Below are 23594 nucleotides of genomic sequence, written 5' to 3' on the forward strand. Positions count from 1 at the left end.
ACTCTGGAACTCTCTACCACAACATATCAGACTCTCACCTACCATCGAAACCTTCAAAAAGAGCCTGAAGACCCACCTCTTCCGACAAGCCTACAACCTGCAGTAACCACCGATCGACCAAACCGCTGCACGACCAGCTCTACCCTCGCCTACTGTATTATCACCCATCCCTTGAAAATTGTGAGCCCTCGCGGGCAGGGTCCTCTCTCCTCCTGTACCAGTTATGACTTGTATTGTTTAAGATTATTGTACTTGTTTTTATGTATACTCCTCCTTACATGTAAAGCGCCATGGAATAAATGGTGCTATAACAATAAATAATAATAAAAATAATAATAATGAGGGGGTGACATGGTGTTGCACATAAGGGAGTGACATGGTACTGCATATGGGGGTTACATGGTGCTGCAAATTGGGGTTGACATGGTGCTGCACATGGGGGGTGAAATGATGCTGCATATGGGGGTGACTTGCTGCACATGGTGTTGCATATGGGGGCGTCATACTGCACATGTGGAGGCTATGGGGGCAACATGCAGTTTATATAGGGAGGCTGTGTAGGGCTCATACAGTGTATATAGGGAGGCTGTATGGGGTTCATGCAGCATATGGGGGAGACTGTTTGGGGCTTACTCAGTATGTATAGGGAGGTTGTTTGGGGCTCATGCAGTATATAGGGAGGCTGTTTGGGGCTCATGCCCCATATGGGAGAAGCTGTGTGGGGCTCATTTGTGTTGATGTGTGTGAGTGGATACGCTACCACTTTGTCTGCACGTATGTGTATGAAGCCTCTACCTTTTGGCTTGTATGTGTGCTATTCGTCCATGTCTTGGGACTGAACATGATAGGCAGGCAGCTAGCGTCAGCGGGGGCAATTAGGTGCTTGGCGTAGCATCCGGATTTCACGGAGCATGTCAAACCCATAGTCAGGGCTTTATTACAGTGCCTGTTTCAGAACCGTGTGCTATTGACACGGTTCAGTTGCCAAGTGGGTTCTGTCCACGTGCTTTGTCATGTGAATCTTAACAGGACTTACTTTGTACCCATTTGTTTTGTTTCTATCTGTGGAGTAACAGGGCCTGGAACTCTACTATTTATTTTCTCTGTGTGTCTTTAACTCGCTGAATACAAGCATTCGCTCACTGTGTGCACCGCCATTGCTCACACTAGCAGTAGTTTAACATCTCTGCATGGTGGACTCCAGGTTACGATTGCAATTTATCATTATTTATATTTGGTGTGATCCGCCAACCCTAACATCTGGGAAATTAAGATAAAATCTGGTTTCTTCACAGGGACTCTGTTCAATTTTGCAGATGTGGGTTGTCATTTCGTCATTGTACCCTGAGCTGGAGGGTGAGGTGTTGGAGACTCAGGGGGATGCCCCGGTCTCCTGCCTTCTAGGAAGGTTTTTTATGCCATCAAATCTGTGCCTCAAAGTAATTGGGGAACATCACAACTCTGTGCTTGCTGGTCATCCAGGTGGTAAAGCAACTGTGAACCTCCTTTCTCATCTTTTTTTGTGGCCGGGGTTGCATCAGAATGTGGTTGAACAAGTAACTGCTTGTAGTATCACATACCTGTCTGTCTGGTACTCTTCTTCCACTACCTATACCTAGTAGACCATGAGCACACTTGTCCATGGATTTTATTACTTACCTACCGGTATCTGCAGTCAAGACTGTGGTTTTAGTGGTTGTAGATAGGTTCAGTAAAATAGTTCATATTGTTGCATTACTTACACTTCCAAATGGCAAGACTCTTGCTCAGGTGTTTATAAATGAGATTGTAAAGCTACACAGGGTTCCCTCCGATATGGTGTCAGATTGGGGGAACCAGTTTGTTTCCAAGTTCTGGAGCACATTCTGTTCTCAACTGGAGGTGAAGCTGTCCTTTTCCTCTGCCTTCCATCCCCTGTCGAATGGACAGACCAAGTGCATTAACCAAAATTTGGTCACCTACCTCAGATGTTTTGTCTACAAAAATCAGAAGGATTTGGCATCTAACTTACCGTTGGCAGAATTTGCTATCAATAATCATCATCAAGAATCTACTGGTATGTCACAATTCTTCTTTGCATATGGTTACCATTCGCAGTTTGGTACTTTTATACTTTTAGTGGGGCAAGGCAGTAGTGGGATTCAAATTTTTAACAAAAGGTTCTGTGTTTGTGTGTAGGAAAGCCACACCCATTTTAAGCCACACCCATTATTAAGCCATACCCATTATTACGCCACACCCATTTACATGCACCTTTTCATCAAACATATACAAGTAGGGGCGCAGTCAAGGAGCTGTTGCCTATAGGCAGCACAGGTCCCCAATAGGCAGCACAGGTCCCCAAAAGGCAGCACAGGTCCACAGTAGGCAGCACAGGTCCACAGTAGGCAGCATTGTTCCCCAATATGCAGCACAGGTCCCCAATAGGCAGTATTGTTCCCCAATAGGCAGCACAGGTCCCCAATAGGCAGCATTGTTCCCCAATAGGCAGGCACAGGTCCCCAATAGGCAGGCACAGGTCCCCAATAGGCAGCATTGGTCCCCAATAGGCAGCATTGTTCCCCAATAGGGAGTGCAGGTCACCAATAGACAGCATTGTTCCCCAATAGGCAGCATTGTTCCCCAATAGGCAGCACAGGTCCCCAATAGACAGCATTGTTCCCCAATAGACAGCACAGGTCCCCAATAGGCAGCATTGTTCCCCAATAGGCAGTGCAGGTCCCCAATAGACAGCATTATTCCCCAATAGACAGCATTGTTCCCCAATAGGCAGCATAGGTCCCCAATAGGCAGTGCAGGTCCCCAATAGGCAGCACAGGTCCCCAATAGGCAGCATTGTTCCCCAATAGGCAGCACAAGTCCCCAATAGACAGCATTGTTCCCCAATATGCAGCACAGGTCCCCATTAGGCAGCATTGTTCCCCAATAGGCAGCACAGGTCCCCAATAGGCAGCATTGTTCCCCAATAGGCAGGCACAGGTCCCCAATAGGCAGGCACAGGTCCCCAATAGGCAGCATTGTTCCCCAATAGGCAGTGCAGGTCCCCAATAGACAGCATTGTTCCCCAATAGGCAGCATTGTTCCCCAATAGGCAGCACAGGTCCCCAATAGACAGCATTGTTCCCCAATAGACAGCACAGGTCCCCAACAGACAGCACAGGTCCCCAATAGGCAGCATTGTTCCCCAATAGGCAGTGCAGGTCCCTAATAGACAGCATTGTTCCCCAATATACAGCATTGTTCCCCAATAGGCAGCATAGGTCCCCAATAGGCAGTGCAGGTCCCCAATAGGCAGCGTAGGTCCCCAATAGGCAGCACAGGTCCCCAATAGGCAGCATTGTTCCCTATAGGCAGCACAGGTCCCTAATAGGCAGGCACAGGTCCCAAATAGGCAGGCACAGGTCCCTAATAGGCAGACACAGGTCCCTAATAGGCAGTACAGGTCCTCAATAGGCAGGCACAGGTCCCTAATAGGCAGAACAGGTCCCAAATAGGCAGGCACAGGTCCCTAATAGGCAGGTACAGGTCCCTAATAGGCAGGCACAGGTCCCTAATAGGCAGGCACAGGTCCTCAATAGGCAGGCACAGGTCCCTAGTAGGCAGCACAGCACAGGCGCCCAATAAGCAGTAGCACTGCACATATACAGTAACTGACCTGGTGTTGGCCTGCGTACCATACACAGGCTGAAGTTGTGAGGTGAGGCAGGCGGGCGGCGGGCCACCACACACAGACTAGTGTCCTGTCCAGGCTCAGCTCACTGGGCAGCCTCAGGAATCAGTGCGCGGACAGCGGGGGCCGCCGGGGTGTGCTGACTGCTGTGCTCTGTCCAGTACTAGTCAGCAGACAGAGCAGCAGCATGCGTCGTCACATATCAATGCGCGCGGTATCCGGCGGGAAGCAGAGCAAGAGTCCTCCTCTGCTCCTTGCCTCCAGGCAGCGCCAGGACATCAGAGGACCGGATCGCGGCTCTAGATCTCCCCGGTTCGGGGAACCGGCTGCTTTTTTAACAACTGGTTCCACCGAACCGGGGAGAACCCGCTGAATCCCACCCCTGGGGCAAGGGCTTCGGGAGTTCTGAAAGAGGAACATTTTGCTTCGTCGCTCTCTTCAGTGTGGCAGGGGGTTCTGAATAATTTTAAGATTATGGGAGGCAATTACAAATGTATCGCTGACAGAAAACGTTTGTCAGGTCTGGACCTGAATGTGAATGACTTTGTGTGGTTGTCTACCATTAATATCAGGCTGAAGGTTCCTTCCTGGAAGTTGGGACCTAGATTTTTTGGTCCTAATAAAAAAATTTTATTTTAAACCTCCATCATAAATCCAGCAGCATTTCTTCTTGAGCTACCTCAGGCTATAAAGATCCACAATGTTTTCCATAGGTCTTTGCTCAAGAATTATATGGAACCTCTTGAGCCCTCACCCCTTCCGCCACCCCAGTAATGGTTGATGGAATTCTTGAGTTTCAGATTTCGAGGATTGTAGATTCTCACCATCAACGCCATTCCCTACAATACTTGCTACACTTGAAGGGTTATGACCCAGAGGAAAGGATGTGGGTCTCAGCATCAGAGGTGAACTCCCCCAAGACTGGTTCATTCATTTCACACCTCTTATTCTGAGAAACCTGGTGCTGAGTGTCTGGAGGTCACTCGTAGAAGGGGGGGGTACTGTCACAAGTATGTCAGAAGCTGCAGACAGTCACACTGCATCTAGCTGCAGAAGGTCTCTTTGTTTTGCTTTGCAGACACCTTCTTAACCCTTCTGACTCTTTGACCCAGTGGCATCCTTTCTCCAGCTCTAATTGACACATCTGAAATGGGTTGTTTATAGACTCCCTTCTTGCTGCTGGGAATCACCGGAGATATTTCCACTTTTTCCTGTTGAGGCTTGGAGATATAGCAGTCAGCTCTTTTACTCTTTGGTGTTGCTGGATGATGTCTGTGTTACATCTCTGAGTCTATTCAAGGTAAGTGTTCCCCTTGTTTATCTATCCCTTCTGTTTTTAGTGGTAGTAAGGATTGACTAATGCCCACCCCGTCTTTCCCTAAGCAGGGCTTATTGCCAGGATCAAACAGGGATTAGGTTCCTGCTCGGTGACAGGTGCAGAACCTATTTGGGGACATTTAGGGCAGACAGGGTGACTTTAGATCTGCCTAGGAACCTCCTCTCCCCCCTCCCTTAGTTTGTCCTACACTGTATGTGACAGCTAGTTTGCAAAGAAGAATGAGCAAAAATTTGGTTTTGGTTTGATTTTGCCTCCCATTAAATGTAATGGGGTTCGGGTACGTTCGTCGAACCATTTATCAAATGGTGGTCAGTTCGGTGAATCCGAACCTTGAAAGGTTTACTCATCTCTAGTGTTGAGCATTCCGATACTGCAAATATTGGGTATCGGCTGATATTCGCGGTATCGGAATTCAGATACTGAGTTCCGATACTTTTTGCATATCGAATACCGGAATCGGAAGTTCCCATAATGCTATGAGCCAGTTTGATTTGATTCAGCCAATGACAATCCTCAGAAGTGTGGGCACATCCTGTTAGGCATGTAGGCATGTTAACTAAAGGCATGGCTGTGATTGGCTGTTGAAATGATGTCATGATGCAGTATAAAAGCCGCCGCCGCCATTTCGGGTTCACTCTGCTGTGAATTCAGTTAGGGACAGGTTGCTGTTCAAGACTCTGAGGGACAGTTAGAGATAGCGATTTTCATAATAATATTGTGCTTTACCCAGGCTACATTATCAATCAGTGTAGCTTTCTTTTGCCTTGCAGCACTGTTCACAGCTGTCTGCAAGGTCTGTGTGAGTGCATCTCATGCTGTGTAGTGTGTCCTGCAGTCACGTCTGGTTGTAGGCCACTCAGCGTGCGTCACTGCCTCATACATATTTTTCTTTTATTGCTGCTCATTTTTCATTAATTCTCCTATTAGTGTGCATCCATCCGTATCCATATACATTGGTTGCAAACACTATAGGAGTAGACAGCGGAGCCTTTCTGCAACATTTCAGTGCTAGTGCCCAGTTATCTGCACTGTTCACAGCTGTCTGAGAGGTCTCTGTGTGAGTGCAGCTCACGCTATAGTGTGTCCTGCAGCCACATCTGGTTGTAGGCTGCTCAGCGTGCGTCACTGCCTCACACATATTTTTCTTTTATTGCAGCTCATTTTTCATTAATTCTCCTATTAGTGTGCATCCATCCGTATCCATATACATTGGTTGGTTGCAAACACTATATAGGAGTAGATAGAGGAGCTTTTTTTCTGGCTTGTGCCCTGCAGCCGCAGCCAGATTAGTATTACCCTATTTTTTGGAGCCTCATCTATTGCATTGTAGGTTACCTTCCGGCATTGTAATAGCTCCAAAAAGGTTGTGATACTATCGCTTTCACATCTTTGGTCACATCCTTTTTGTTTTTTTGAAAAAAAAAACAAAATAAAGTTCACCAAACACTCCACTTGACAGTTGTGTAGGCCACATTAGCTCATATTAAAGTGTATAAAATTAGTGTTTCTTATACCTGTTAGCAGCTTTTCAGGAATAAACACACTAAGCCCCCCTTTGTACTTTTCTGCCTATCTATATCAGTCTACCAAGATGAAGAAGGCAGGGAGTAAGGCACGTGGTCGTGGAGTTGCAGCAGGGAGAGGACATGGGGATTCAGCAGGGAGAGGACATGGGGATTCTGTGCCTGCTGCGGTCACCAGTGAGTCAGCATCCCCCAGTTTTACCTTGCAACAGTCCTTTATGCGCAGCTTTGTAGGACCTTGCCGTACCCCACTGCTGTGGGAGGAACAAATTGAAGTCGTTGTCGGATGGATGGCAGCTAACGCATCGACTTCAATGACTTCCACATCCTCTCAGAGCCAGAGCACTGAAGAGCAACTATCTGTCTCTTCACCACCTGCCAAATTGCCCAGGCAGTCAGAGAGCCCTGTACAGGAGCCATCTCAGTCTCTACTTCTGTTCTCTGAATATGCTGGCTTGGAAAGAGGGGGCCAGCCAAGCAGCATTCAAGAATGTGAAGAAGAGGGAGTATGCCTTGATGCGCAACTGCTTTGTCCCTCTGAATCTGAAGAGGCGGGTGGGCCAGTGCCTATGGTCAGCACACCTCAGTACGCATTAGATGATGAGACTCAAGTGCCACTTTATGGTGCGCAAGGTGCTGGCAAGACTACCCAGGAGAAGCAGGTGTTTGAAGAGGGGAGTGTAGATGATGAGGTCCTTGACCCATCATGGCGTGAGGAACAGGAAGGTGGTGGGAGTAGCTCTGAGGAAGAGATTCCACGAATGGCCAAAACAGGAGGGAGAGGGAGGGGGCAGACTTGGTTGCCTATAGCCTTCACTTCGGCACCCGTTAGGAGCAATCCTCTTCCAAAAGCCAAAACGGGCGCTCCCAAGACTTGCAGTGCGTGGTCCTTTTTTGACACAGTTGCAGATGACATCTGCTTTGTCAAATGCAAGCTGTGTCACCAGAAATTCAAAAGAGGGAAAAGTGTCAGCAACCTCAATACCACAAATATGTGGAAACATGTGTGGACCAAGCACGTGGTGGAGTTACAAAGACACACTGAAGATGTAGGCCAACCTACAGCACCATCTACCACCTCTTCAGCTCGTGTTGTAGCCTCTTCCTCCAGCTCACACACAGCTGGTTCGGCTTCCTCACAGGATCACCATGGAAGAACCTCTGGCACTGTTGTCCAGAGACCCAGTGACATTCCACCCACAGCACCACGTTCCCGTTCATCCTCACACTCCCAGGCCACTCTACAGCCATCGGTAGCACAGGCATGGGAGAAAAGGTGGCCATACTCTGCAAACCATCCCCGAGCACAGGCTCTGAATGCTGGCATTGCCAAACTACTGGCCCTTGAAATGCTCTCATTCAGGCTGGTGGAGACAGACACCTTCCGGAACTTCATGGCATTGGCAGTCCCACAATACACCGTGCCCAGCCGCTTTTATTTCAGCAGGCAAGCCGACCCTGCCCTGCAAAAGCAGGTGGAGGGAAAAATTAAACATGCGCTACTAAACGCAGTCAGTAGCAAGGTCCACCTGACCACCAATGCGTGGACCAGTAACCATGGACAGGGATGATACCTTTTCCTCACTGCCCATTGGGTCAATGTTGTGGAGCCGGGTACAGATCTTGAGAGTGGTGCTGTACGTGTTCTGCCAACTCCAAGGATTGCAGGAATCTAGTTTGTACACATTGACTCCTCCTCATACTCCAGTTCCTCAGAATCAGCGCTGCAGGAGCCTGTTACGACCGATATGAGCACAGTCATGGCCAAACGTCAACAGGCCGTACTGAAATTAATTTCTTTGGGGAATTGAAGCCACACAGCGCAGGAGCTCTGAAATGCCATCACGCAGGAGAGCGATGTGTGGTTTGTGCCAGCGAATCTCCAGCCAGGCTTGGTAGTGTGTGACAATGGCCGAAATCTGGTGGCAGCTCTGGGCCTAGGCAACCTCACTCACATCCCATGTCTGGCACATGTGCTCAACTTGGTTGTGCAGAGCGTTCTGAGGGACTATCCGGATCTTAATGCACTGCTGCACAAGGTCTGCATAGAGTGCGCTCACTTGCGGCGTTCCAGCATGGTAAGATCGCGCATTGCAGCTCTGCAGCGCCGATTACGCCTTCCGACGCCTTCCGAAACATCGCATCATATGTGACCTACCCACCAGGTGGAATTCAACGTTACATATGTTGGAGAGGTTGTGTGAGCAGAAGGCAGCAGTATTGGAGTACCAGCTGCATCAGGCGCAAGACAAGTCGCACTGTGCGCCAGTCACACTTCAGCACCACTGAGTGGGCCTCTATGAAGGACATCTGCCACGTTTTTCGTGCCTTCGATGATTCCACGCGGATGGCGAGTGCAGATGATGCACTAGTCAGCATGACTGTCCCCCTTATCTGCCTGCTTCAAAAAACACTGCAAGCACTAAGGGAGGAGGTTTTGAAAGAGGTGGAGGATGAGGAGTCACAAATGTCATCTGCTTCTTGACAGTCTGCGCTACGTGGTTCCTCACAAAGGCCTAGGCATGGGATACTTTGTGAGGAGGATGAGGAGGAGTCAATGGAGGAGGAAGACATCTCTACAGAGGAGGGAGGTACACAATGCTCTAGTCAGTATGTACAGCGAGGGTGGGGTGATGCAGAGCAGGCAGAGATGACGCCTCAAGCAGGGGACAGCATTTCTTGGGCAGTTGGGAGTCTGCAGCACATGGTTGATTTCATGCTGCAGTGCCTGAGAAACGACCGCCGCATCGCCCACATTCTCAACACGGCTGATTATTGGGTGTACACTCTCCTAGATCCTCGCTACCGGGACAACTTACAAAGCCTCATAAGACCGTTGAACCGGGAGCGTAAAATGCGGGAGTACCAAGAGACACTGGTGCATTCCATCATGTTCTCCATTCCACCCGAGAGCAGTGCTGCTAGTGCTTTACAAAGCAGATCTGTGCGTCGAGGCAGTGGAGAAAGCTCTGCACAAAGAGGGAGCAGAGGCAGCGCCTCAGCACAAGGCAAGACCAGTATGGCCCAAATGTGGCAAAGTTTTGTGTGCCCGCCACAAATGTCTACACCATCACAGGCAGCTCCAGTCAGCAGGAGGCAACGTTTCCGTCAGATGGTGACAGACTACATGTCTTGCCCTGTCAGTGTACTCCCAGACGGCTCTTCCCCCTTCAAGTTTTGGGTCTCTAAGCTGGATACATGGCCAGAGCTTAGCCAGTATGCATTGGAGGTGCTGGCTTGCCCTGCTGCTAGTATATTATCGGAACGCGTCTTTAGTGCCGCAGGTGGTGTACTAACAGACCGTCGCATGTGACTATCCTCCGATAACGTTGACCGGCTTACTTTTCTGAAAATGAACAAGGCCTGGATCTCGCCAGAATTTGCCAGTCCTCTTCCAGAATAAATAATTGGTTGGCAACAGTATCCAGGTCTCCTGTTGTGTTCATGTTTCTACCACCTGAACTGTAATCCCTGGGCACCAACACCGCCAGTTGTTGCTCAGAAGGGCCATCTGCACAGAAAAAAACACTAGCTCCTGTGTTAGTTGGATTCAGTAAAGTCAGCTGCTCCCCTGCTGTGTGGACGGCAATATCTCCTGCTGCCTCCACATTCAAACCACATCACATATAAAACTTGCTGCAAGTAGGCCTCAGCCTGCTCCATGATTCACCCTGGGCTCCAAAGCTGCCAGTTGCTGCTCAGAAGTGCCGTCTGCACAGAGAAAAACACTAGCTCCTGTGTTAGTGGGGTTCAGTAACGCCAGCTGGTCCCCTGCTGTGTGTACGGCAAAGTCTCCTTCTGCCTCTACATTCAAACTATCTCAGATTTTACACTTGCTGCAAGTAGGCCTCAGCCTACACAATGATTGATACTGGGCTTCAACAAAGCCAGTTGTTGCTCAGAAGTGCCGTCTGCACAGAAAAAAACACTAGCTCCTGTGTTAATGGGGTTCAGTAACGTCAGCTGCTCCCCTGCTGTGTGTACGGCAACATCTCCTGCTGCCTCCACATTCAAACTACATCCGATTTTCAACTTGATCCAAGTAGGCCTCAGTCTGCTCCATGATTCACCCTGGGCTCCAACACTGCCAGTTGCTGTTCAGAAGTGCCATCTGCACAGAAAAAAACACTAGCTCCTTTGTTAGTGGGGTTCAGTAACGCCAGCTGCTCCCCTGCTGTGTGGACGGCAATATCTCCTGCTGCCTCCACATTCAAACTACATCCGATTTTCAACTTGATCCAATTAGACCTCAGCCTACACCATGATTGATCCTGGGCTTCAATGCAGCCAGTTGCTGCTCAGAAGTGCCGACTGCACAGAAAAAAACACTAGCTCCTGTGTTAGTGGGGTTCAGTAATGCCAGCTGCTCCCCTGCTGTGTGTCTGGCAATGTCTACTGCTGCCTCCACATTCAGACTACAACTGATTTTTAACTGTGCTCCAATTAGGCCTCTGGTTCCACTGTCTCTAGTATTTCCCCTGGCCTCCAACACCGCCAGTTGCTGCTCAGAAGTGCGGTCTGCACAATCAACACTTGTTCCTGTGTTACTGGGGCTCAGTAACGTCAGTTGATCCCCTGATGTGTGTCCGGCATTGTCTCCTGCTCTCTCCACATTCCCACTACTAGTACTAGCACGGGTACTCCCTCCTGCCCAGCCTGGTTCCAGCACGCCTGCTGTTTCCGGGTAGTGTCACCAATACGTTGTCCTGTCGTGTTGCGATCAGGTTAGCCGAGTCTATGTTGCCTGCAGTTTAGGTGCTTCCTATGTGGGCTGTGGGTTCTGGCAATAAAGGCTGGTTCCGTAGTGCCAATAGGACAAGCACCCCCTGTTAGGACTGAGGGTTTCGGTAACTGCGGCCGGCTCGCAGCCTTGCAACTTTGTTTTTCATGGGTAGCTTTGGCTACCCATCCTGGTTCCAGCAACGTCAGCTGGTTCTCGGCAGTGCCTTTGGCTGAGGTGCCTCCTTCACGGTATCCAAGTTCCAGCAATGTCTGCTGGTCCTTGGTAGTGCTTTCTAGCACAGGTACCTCCTGCTTAGTAACTGGGTTCCAGCACCATCAGCTGGTCCTCGGAAGTGCCATTGGCTCTTGTTCCTTCTGCTGCCCCTCCGGGTTCCAGCACCATCAGCTGGTCCTCGCTAGTTCCATTGGCTCTTGCAGCTTCTGCAACCCATCCAGGTTCCAGCACCATCAGCTGGTTCTCGGCAGTGCCTTTGGCTGAGGTGCATCCTTCTCGGTATCTGAGTTCCAGCAACGTCTGCTGGTCCTTGGTAGTGCTTTCTAGCACAGGTACCTCCTGCTTAGTAACGGGGTTCCAGCACCGTCAGCTGGTCCTCGGTAGTGCCATTGGCTCTTGTTCCTTCTGCTGCCCCTCCGGGTTCCAGCACCGTCAGCTGGTTCTCGGCAGTGTCTTTGGCACGGGTACTCCCTCCTTGCCAGCCTGGTTCCAGCACGCCAGCTGTTTCCGGGAAGTGTCACCGTCACTTTGTCACCAATATGTTGTCCTGTCGTGTTGCGGTCGGGTTTGCTGACTCTATGGTGCCTGCAGTTTATGGGCTTCCTATGTGGGCTGCGGGATCTGGCAACAAAGGCTGTTTCCATAGTGCCAATAGGACAAGCACCCCCTGTAGGACTGTGGGTTTCGGTAACTGCGGCCGACTCGCGGCCTTGCAACTTTGTTTTTCATGGGTACCTTCTGCTACCCCTCCGGGTTCCAGCACGGTCAGCTGGTTCCAGGCAGAGCCTTTGGCCTAGGTGCCTCCTTCTCGGTATCTGAGTTCCAGCAATGTCTGCTGGTCCTTGGTAGTGCTTTCTAGCACAGGTACCTCCTGCTTAGTAACCGTGTTCCAGCACAGTCAGCTGGTCCTCGATAGTTCTATTGGCTCTTGCAGCTTTGGCTACCCATCCGGGTTCCAGCACCGTCAGCTGGTTCTCGGCAGTTCCTCAGCCTTCTTGTACCTTCTGCTACATTTCCAAGTTCAAGCCTTTGGAAATGGTTTTTGTTTATTATCACTCTGGATCTCACTGATGACAACCCTGAAGACGATGACCCTGAAGACCACCCCGAAGAAGACGACGACCACGAAAACGATGACCCTGAAGATGATGACCTGAAACATCACCCCAAAGAAGACCAAAAAGATGACCCTGAAGAAGATGACCAAGAGGACAAAGAACATGAAGACAACCACCAAGATACAGAACAACAAGAGACAGAAGACCAAGAAGCAGAAGACCAAGAAGCTGCAGGACAAAAAGCAGAAGAATATTAAGCATAAGACTAAAAATTAGAGCAAATGAGATTATCAAATTTATAAGCAGAAGAAGACTAAGCAGTGTATGGGGGTGTGTTATGAATGAGTCACCGTAGGAGGCAAAAACAGAAATGCTAGCTAAGTCCAGAAAACCAGAGAAGTTGGCAGCTATCGGATTGCAGACCCCTGAACCTATCAACAACAACTAGCAGTAGCCGTGGGGGGTTCCTACGGTGCCCTAGACCGCTCGATCACAGCCGGAGAACTACATAGCCTAAAGGCAGAAAGGGAAATCTAAACTGCCCCAGAGCAGACCCCAAAGCAATAGGCAGCCCCCAACATATAATGACGGTGAAGCAAGATGAAAAAAACACTCACACAGATAGAAAGATAGGCTGAGCAAATGATGGGGCCCAATCTAACTAGATAGGACAGGATAGAAAAGCTGCTGTCTGTAATCCGCCAAAACCCTATCAAAACAAGAGCCAACAGCTGATAGGGAAAAAAGCCCTGAAGACGCTAGGCTTCAAAAAGACTATATCAGTACTCAGTTATTTTCTGAAGACAGAGCAAAAAGGAATTCAGCTCACCCCAGCAGGGAATGGCAGAAATCAAGGAAAACAATGCAAAACAAAACCAAAAGACAAATGCAAAAAGTAGAGCAGAAAACTTAGCTTTTGAGGAGCAGGAATCAGACTGGTCTCCTAGAATCCCTCAGAGAGATCACCAGCAAGGCAGAAGGGCGTCGGCTGCTTTATATCCAGTCAGTAATTCCCGTCACCCAGTCATCATCATCCTGCCCAGGTGATTGGTAATCAGCCTCACTACCTTCCCTCACCAGAAGAGGGAATTCATCAGACCTCAATGGTGAAGGGGAAAATCAACTCACAACAGGGGTGAGTCCGTTCCTCCTCGTGGTGCCCCTGGAAAAGGCCTGCTGCTGCAGGCCAAACTGAACGCGGACAAATCCTGTTGTAAATCTTTTGTGACAGGCAAAACAGAAGGTGTAATCTTCAAACTTTTATAGATAACAACTACAGGAATGCCTGTCTCAAATAAGAATATGATGAAGAAGAAGAATAGGAAGAAGATGAAGAAGTAGAATATGAAGAATAATAGTTGAATAAGAAGAATATGAAGAATGTAAAAAAAAAGAATAATAGGAAGAAGGTGAAGAAAAAGAAGATGAATAAGGTGAAGAAGAAATTGATGAAAAGGTGCTGCCTCTGCAGGATCATGAAGGAGAAAGTGTGGGAGAAGTAAAAAAGAAGGTGAAGAGCATGGAAGTAGTGAAACATACATATCTGACAAAATATTAAAAAGGTTAACATTGTCAATATCTTTGTAACTCTGAACGTCTTTAAAAAAAAATTTTTATTCCTGCTATTCCATTTGATTGGGCTAAACCTCTATGCCTTTAATGTCTCCTCCACCTCCCCAATACATTCTACATTATTCTTAGTTGTATTTCTTCATGTAGAATTAACCTACATGGAAAGAAAAGGTTTTTTTTTAATTCCGATATTTCTGTCCCATTGACTTGCATTGGTTTCTGGTATCGGAATCGGCGATACCCGATACTTTTTTGGTATCGGTCTGATCCAATCTGATCCGATATTTCACAATATCAGATGGTATCGCTCAACACTACTCATCTCTACTCACGTCTCCGGCCGCTGCATTCACAAGTCATGAGATGGTTCGCACAAGCTCATGTAAGTTCATGATGTCATGATATGCGCCATGAACTTCCCAGGTCCCATCAGAACCAGAATTACCCATCTACTAGGCCTGTGGATTAATAAATTGTGGGGTTGATAAGAAGATGTGGCGGGGATAGTGAGGAGCGGAGGGCGAGAAAGAGGAGCGGTATGGTGAGCAGTAGTCAGTGGATCACTGGGCAGTAGGTCTATCTCTCCTATAACTGATCCAGGACTGCTCTATGGTTTCTGTTACAGCTAACAACTAGTGTTGAGCATTCCGATACCGCAAGTATCGGGTATCGGCCGATACTTGCTGTATCGGAATTCCGATACCGACTTCCGATATTTTTTCAATATCGGAAGTCGGCATCGGAATCGGAAGTTCAAAGTTGATTGACAGCCTGACGTCATCATGATGCGCGGTGTGTGCGCATCATGATGCGCCGTCATTTCGGGCCTTCCGGGGGTCTCTGCCGGCCTGCCGGGGGGCTGTGCCGGCCTGCCGGGGGGCTGTGTGGACTGCCCGGGGGTCTGTGCAAGCATCGTCCGATGGGACTACAAGTCCCATCTGGCGATGCCTGCTACCATGACAGTGATTGACACATTAGCCAATGATGGGACAGTAGTAGTCCCATCATCCGGCTAATGTGTTAAATGTTAAAAAAAAAAAAAAAATACTACATACATACTACATGCATGCTACATACATACTACATGCTACATACATACTACATACATACCACATACATACTACATACATACTACATACATAACACATACATAACACATACTACATATATACTACATATATACTACAAACATACTACATATATACTACATACATACTACATACATACTACATACATACATGCATGTTACATACATACTACATGCTACATACCACATATATACTACATACATACTACATGCATGCTACATACATACTACATGCTACATACATACTACATATATACTACATGCATGCTACATACATACTACATGCATGCTACATACATACTGCATGCTACATGCATGCTACATACATACTACATACATACTACATACATACTACATACATACATATATACTACATGCATGCTACATGCTACATACATACTACATATATACTACATACATCATACATACATATATACTACATGCATGCTACATACATACTACATGCTACATACATACTACATATATACTACATACATACTACATGCATGCTACATACATACTACATGCTACATATATACTACATGCATGCTACATACATACTGCATGCTACATGCATGCTACATACATACCACATATATACTACATACATACTACATACATACTACATGCTACATACATACTACATGCTACATACATACTACATACATACTACATACTACATGCTACATACATACTACATATATACTACATGCATGCTACATACATACTACATATATACTACATACATACTACATGCATGCTACATATATACTACATGCATGCTACATACATACTACATGCTACATACTACATATATACTACATGCATGCTACATACATACTGCATGCTACATGCATGCTACATACATACTACATGCTACATACATACCACATATATACTACATACAATACATTCATACAATACATACATAGACATACAGTACATATAACATAGAGTAACATACTTACCAATACTTGTCACATTGTTCCCCGAAGCCATTATCTTTTACGGAATAAATATTAACATAACAAACCACAAAAATACTCACCCACGATCCGAAGCAGTCCACGAGTGTGTCCCACGACGATCTTGGGTAGAGAACTGCAGCATCAGCTGTTGCTGCCGTTCTCTACGGGCTGCAGGAATCCAATGACGGAAGGTAGGTATCCTTCCGCACTGTATTCCTCCGCCACTTAAAAAAAAAAAAGTCCCTAGTCTCACTTTATGCCATTGCTGTGTGGGAAATTCCCACGCAGCAATGGCATAAAGTGAGACTAGGGACTTTTTTTTTTTTTTTTTAAGTGGCGGAGGAATACAGTGCGGAAGGATACCTACCTTCCGTCATTGGATTCCTGCAGCCCGTAGAGAACGGCAGCAACAGCTGATGCTGCAGTTCTCTACCCAAGATCGTCGTGGGACACACTCGTGGACTGCTTCGGATCGTGGGTGAGTATTTTTGTGGTTTGTTATGTTAATATTTATTCCGTAAAAGACAATGGCTTCGGGGAACAATGTGACAAGTATTGGTAAGTATGTTACTCTATGTTATGTTATATGTACTGTATGTCTATGTATGTATTGTATGAATGTATTGTATGTATGTAGTATATATGTGGTATGTATGTAGCATGTAGTATGTATGTAGTATGTATGTAGCATGCATGTAGCATGCAGTATGTATGTAGCATGCATGTAGTATATATGTAGTATGTATGTAGCATGCATGTAGTATATATGTAGTATGTATGTAGCATGTAGTATGTATGTAGCATGCATGTAGTATGTATGTAGTATGTATGTAGTATATATGTAGTATGTATGTAGTATATATGTAGCATGTAGTATGTATGTAGCATGCATGTAGTATGTATGTAGTATGTATGTAGTATGTATGTAGCATGTATGTAGCATGTAGTATGTATGTAGCATGCATGTAGTATATATGTAGTATGTATGTAGCATGTAGTATGTATGTAGCATGTATGTAGTATATATGTAGTATGTATGTAGCATGTAGTATGTATGTAGCATGCATGTAGTATATATGTAGTATGCATGTAGCATGTATGTAGTATGTATGTGGTATGTATGTAGCATGTAGTATGTATGTAGTATGTATGTAGCATGCATGTAGCATGCAGTATGTATGTAGCATGCATGTAGTATATATGTAGTATGTATGTAGCATGCATGTAGTATATATGTAGTATGTATGTAGCATGTAGTATGTATGTAGCATGCATGTAGTATATATGTAGTATGCATGTAGCATGTATGTAGTATGTATGTGGTATGTATGTAGCATGTAGTATGTATGTAGTATGTATGTAGCATGCATGTAGCATGCAGTATGTATGTAGCATGCATGTAGTATATATGTAGTATGTATGTAGCATGCATGTAGTATATATGTAGTATGTATGTAGCATGTAGTATGTATGTAGCATGCATGTAGTATGTATGTAGTATGTATGTAGTATATATGTAGTATGTATGTAGTATATATGTAGCATGTAGTATGTATGTAGCATGCATGTAGTATGTATGTAGTATGTATGTAGTATGTATGTAGCATGTATGTAGCATGTAGTATGTATGTAGCATGCATGTAGTATATATGTAGTATGTATGTAGCATGTAGTATGTATGTAGTATGTATGTAGCATGTATGTAGTATATATGTAGTATGTATGTAGCATGTAGTATGTATGTAGCATGCATGTAGTATATATGTAGTATGCATGTAGCATGTATGTAGTATGTATGTGGTATGTATGTAGTATATATGTAGTATGTATGTAGCATGTAGTATGTATGTAGCATGCATGTAGTATATATGTAGTATGTATGTAGCATGTAGTATGTATGTAGCATATATGTAGTATGTATGTATGTAGCATGCATGTAGTATATATGTAGTATGTATGTAGCATATATGTAGTATGTATGTAGCATGTAGTATGCATGTTGCATGCATGTAGTATATATGTAGTATGCATGTTGCATGCATGTAGTATGTATGTAGTATGTATGTTGCATGTAGTATATATGTAGTATGAATGTAGCATGTATGTAGTATGTAGTATGAATGTAGCATGTATGTAGTATGCATGTTGTATGTATGTAGCATGTAATTTTTTTTTTTTTTTACATTCAACACATTAGCCGGATGATGGGACTACTACTGTCCCATCATTGGCTAATGTGTCAATCACTGTCATGGTAGCAGGCATCGCCCGATGGGACTTGTAGTCCCATCGGACGATGCCTGCACAGACCCCCGAAGCCTGCACAGCCCCCCGGAGCCTGCACAGCCCCCCGGCAGGCCGGCACAGCCCCCCTGGCAGGCCGGCACAGCCCCCCTGGCAGGCCGGCACAGACCACCGGCAGGCCGGCACAGACCACCGGAGCCTGCACAGACCCCCTGGCAGGCCGGCACAGCCCCCCGAAAGGCCCGTACAGACCCCAGAGAGGCTGTACAAGGGAAAAACAGGATTTTTCTTATTCCGATACCGGAAGTCCCATAGACTTGAATGGGACTTCCGGTATCGGAATCGGCGATACCGATACTTTTTTTTAAGATCGGCCGATCCATTCCGATCCGATACTTTGAAGTATCGGACGGTATCGCTCAACTCTACTAACAACAATGATGAAAATATGAACCAAACTTTTTATGCATGATATTTATTTGCTATATTTATATCTCTTTTCATATTTTAATGAAAAATAATGAAGTCAATGGTCTAATATATTGAATTAGTTGAGTAATCTTTATAAAGTAAAATCGATGCTCAGATATTAATTTGTAGTTGCCTATCTTCATAGATAATAAGAGCAGTAATTATGAGCTGTAACGCTTGATGAAACAGATACTAGAAAATTAAAGTATTACGTGGAGTCTTGTACACAGAAAATAGACACTTGCAAGAGCAAAAAATAAGATTTAAGCTTTGATCATTGTGAGGTAGCGCTGTCATTCAAGGTTGGAGGACACTCGTTTGGCAGCCACACAATCAGCTCGGGTTTTCATAAGCCATAACATAGTCCATGAGGTTTATTTGTCATCATAAACCACAGCAGCAATATACACCTCATAGCGTCCATTATATAGCTTCACATTACAGCATAGCGTCCATTAAACAGGCTATTTAGCCCCAGGGTTATCTCACCCACGTCAGGGTTCCCATATGGCTGTTTCTCCAGGCTGCAGACATCCACTCATTCCTCAGGGACTCTCAGACGCTGGCCGCCATTACACACACAGCCGCTCCACAGGCTGTTAGTGAGGAGATCCTTCTCCTCACGGGACCTTCCAAACTGGACCAATCAGGTCCCAGCATTCACCCATGTGACCTACCCTGGCCACCATATATGGTCTGTAGCCACGCCCACTTGGTCACATGGCTATGACCTCATCACAGGTCCTTGACCTACTCACATAGCCTTTTACTATAGGTGTTATCAGACACACCCCTGGGTGGATTAGTAGGCAGCTAGAACCCGCCCATCTCTCCAGCTGCCTGAAGGCTTCTCCCTAACACATGGGCACGAAAGATCAGCTCTGCTGATCAGCACATAACCAAGCCTTCATCTCAAAGCCACCCACTTTGAGATACACAACGGCCACTCAGTATTCTGCCACTCATCCTCTCACTTGGGACATCCACACAGCGCCCCCTAGTGGACACAGTAGTCATTACACTACATAATATATACAATCTAAAATAGTTTACCTGCATAGAAGTGTATACTGACTCCATATCAGCAAAGAGGATAAACAGATAAGCCGCAAGTTGCAACATGACCAAAATTGACATCGCATCTGAAAAAAAATAGGCAATCAACATATGTTTAGAAAAAATAGTGGAAGATGTGTCTTGCAGGTAATAGCTGATAAATGTTAACATAAGCCATGTGCTTGTCTTTCCTCTATGTACAACAAATAATTATAGTTCCAGGTTTGTAAGTTTAACACACAGTCTATATGGGCCTGATGTTCCTCAGACATCATGTACTAGTGTAGTATCAGCTCCTACATTATGTATGGGATCAATATTACCTCAGCAGTTCATGTAGCTGCCATGTCCCTCATGAGCATGCTACATTTTCCTCACAGCCTGTGAGACAACTTCTGTGTGACCTCCCTGCAGACAAGTTTGATATACTACTCGGCATTCACCTCAGACATGGTGTAGTGTGTACTAGGGTAGTATCAGCTCCTACATCATATCTGGGATCAAGATTACCTCAGAAATTCATGTAGCTGCCATGTTCCCTCACTTATTGCAGAGGCAGCTTTTGTGTGTCCTCCTGCAGACATTTCTGATATACCACATTACTGCTGTATTATACAGAGTCTTCATGAGTTCTGGGTTTATGTATGATAGGACAGAGGAGGGACGCATACAGTGTCTGCCATTACTATGGTGGAGCTGGGCAGTCACATGTATTAGAGACACCGGTGAGAGGAGCAGTCGGGGGATGGTATATATGTATGATGATGAGAGGCTGCACTTCATGTCAGTGCACTGTATACTGACCCTGCTGTGTGCTGATTATCCCCCCTTCGAGTTATGGAGTCTGATGATCTGTATGTGACCTCATCTCTGTTACATACTGTGAGGCTGGGTGTGCAGATCCAATGTAACCAGGTTACTCACTATATATGTGGTGCTCTATTCCTGTGCTGTATACTTAACCTGTACCACAGGTCTGTATACATGATATCACTCCTCACTCTGCTATATACGGATCATGCTGGGTATAGACATCCTGTGTCTCCAGGTTATTTTCCTGGCTGTACATATGATCTGGACATGACTTCCAGCTTAGTGCTTAATTTCTGTAGCTATTGCTGCCTTTAGTCCTCTCTGTTTCTGTATATTGTCTCCCTGGTATGTTGCATGATCAGAGTATACCCACCAAGAGCTTATTTTATATTACCTAAGATGGTGGATAGCACAGGCCAGAATGGTTTATGTTTTATCATGTGTAAAATAAATAATTGGGGAGTAGCTCTGCACATTTGAGTGTGCACTAATAACTCAGCACATGGCGGGCAGTGAGTGGGCACTAATCACTCAGCACATGGCGGGCAGTGAGTGGGCACTCCTAGTGTGATGCTGCACATTGCTCTGGAAAACACATCATGGGCCCAGTTTTCAGCCCTGTCTCTCGTCAATTGTAAGTGTATGTAGTAGAGTGACTGGCTGGGATACAGAACTTGCAGTTTTCTGCACACACACCTATGGCTGCAGGCAGCTTATATTAGACCTACATATTATATTTCTTACCATTTATGCGCAGCTGGTGATTAGAGTCTGTAACTGCTGTAAAGGAGCAGGCAGCTTATCATTTATTGTTGCAGCATATAACACAGCATTGCCCATCGCTGTCTATTTCTGGACCTTACGATGGGATATTTTCCATTATTAACCTGTTGTATAACTTGGTTGTAAACCTGCATGGTTTCACCCTCACTTATCCCATATTTTGTGCAGTTGGAGGGGTCCTTGAAGTTGGTTAAATATGGTCTGGGGGATCCATTGGGATATGGTTTTCTCCTTTTGGAATTTAATATGGTTCTGGATCTGGTGAAAGGTGGAGGGAAGTTTCGGCAAGGGTTTGTCGGATCCCCAGGAAATTCAAGTGAACATTGGAACCCTTGTGGTTATGGTGCTCCCGAGCTAGTGGGGTAATGGCTGGGAGTAATTGTTGCTACATTTTATGTTCACTTTATGTTTGGTAATCACCAGATTTTGGGAGCTTCAAGGACTCCTACCAGCGTGTTAATATTATTTATGCTTTGATGTTTTATTGTATGCTTGTTTTAATAAAGGCGTGAATAATAATTAAAAAAAAAAAGGGATCGGTGTATACCCACCAAGTGCTTATTTTATGTTACTTAAGATGGTGGATAGCACAGGCCTGAGTGGATTACCTGGAGCCTGATGGTTGGGGGGGTCCTTGAAGTTGGTTAGAAATTGGTCTGGGAGATCCATTGGGATATGGATTCCTCTTTTTGGAAGTGAATATGGTTCTGGACCTGGTGAAAGGTGGAGGGGAGTTTCAGCAAGAGTTTGTCGGATCCCCAGGAAATTCAAGTGAACATGGTGGCTATGGTGCTCCCGAGCTAGTGGGGTAACGGCTGGGGAGTAATTGTTGGTACATTTTATGTTTGGTAATCACCAGATTTGGGAGCTTCAAGGACTCCCCCCAGCGTGTTAATGTTATTTATGCTTTGATGTTTATTTTATGTTTATTTTAATAAGAACATGAATTACAAATTTAAAAAAAAAAACAGTTGTTTTCCTTTTAGTGGGTCCTTGAAGTTATTTATAAATTGGTCAGTAGGGGTAACCATATTAAGTATGGACCTCTGGGGTGGGGTTCTTGGAGTTGACGCTGAATCAGCGAAAAGGAATTGGAAGTTAAAATTCTGGACAGTTGAAAATTGTTTTGGTCGATCTGGCTTTTGGTTACGGCTCTGGACGGGGTTTTACCCGGAAGCTTTTGGTGGTTGGACTTCCCAGAATGAGATGTTTGGTGCCCTCGAGCTGGTGGTTTACGGCTGAGGGTAACGTGGAGATTTAAGGTCTTGTGTTTTTTGCCAAATATTTAGCCAGAATTTTTGGGGCTCCAAGAACCCTCCCCTCATGTCATATAAGATTGTGTATTTAATACTTATTGTAAATGTTTATGTTATTTGTTAATAAACTGGCCGCTGACCCCCCCCTGGGTTTGGAAGGGTAACCATTTCAGGTATGGCACCCTGGTTTTGAGGGGTGATCATCTCAGGTATGGCCCCCTGGTGTGGAGGGTAACCATCTCATGTATGGGCCCCTGGTGTGGAGGGGGTAACCAACTCGGTTATTGCCCCCTGGTATGGAGAGATGACCATCACGGTATGGCCTCCTGGTCTCCAGAAGCATTTATTCTTTATAGGACCCTGTTAGGGTAAAGTTCCTGGGGTCATGGCAATCATATTTTGCATGCCTACAAAATAAATTGGCTCCTCTGAGCCAGGAACAGCGGCTGGAGGGGAGAAGAGAACAAGGTTGTCGTCTGGACAATGCAGTTTTCTAGTGCATGAAACTGAAGAGCAATGTACCTAATCTGTGTGCCCTTGAGTCAGTGGGAGTGACTAAGGGTAAAGTAATCAAGTGCATTAACATGAAGGGCAATATGCCTATTCCCGATGCCCTTGAGCTGGTGGAAGCGGCTAAGGGTATAATCTAGTGCATTAACACAAAGGGCAGTATGCCTATTCCTGATGCTCTTGAGCCAATGGGAGTGGCTAAGGTTATAACCAAGTGCATTAACACAAAGGGCACTGTGCCTACTCCCAGTGCCCTTGAGCCAGTGGGAGCGGCTAAGGGTAAAGTA

The 23594-nt window shown here is 45.9% G+C and overlaps 1 protein-coding gene across 2 annotated transcripts in view; it reads right to left on the reverse strand.

Moving 5' to 3' along the window:
- Positions 1-23594, reverse strand: part of LOC141092474 (probable cation-transporting ATPase 13A4) — a 576817-nt gene that overhangs the window by 31068 nt on the left and 522155 nt on the right. The window contains exons 28-29 of one of the 2 annotated variants that reach the window (XR_012232812.1): positions 19943-20031; positions 1743-1914 (exon numbers count right to left, since the gene is read on the reverse strand). Coding sequence is in view for 1 of the 2 variants with exons in the window: in XM_073578639.1 (XP_073434740.1) it covers positions 19943-20031 (89 nt within the window). In the remaining variant the exon portion in view is untranslated. The remainder of the gene's footprint in view (positions 1-1742; positions 1915-19942; positions 20032-23594) is intronic. The other variant, XM_073578639.1, reaches the window with a different exon arrangement.

Source organism: Dendrobates tinctorius, unplaced genomic scaffold (assembly GCF_039654945.1).
Source record: "Dendrobates tinctorius isolate UK_male_01 unplaced genomic scaffold, ASM3965494v1 ptg000060l, whole genome shotgun sequence".
Classification (NCBI taxonomy): Eukaryota; Metazoa; Chordata; class Amphibia; order Anura; family Dendrobatidae; genus Dendrobates; species Dendrobates tinctorius.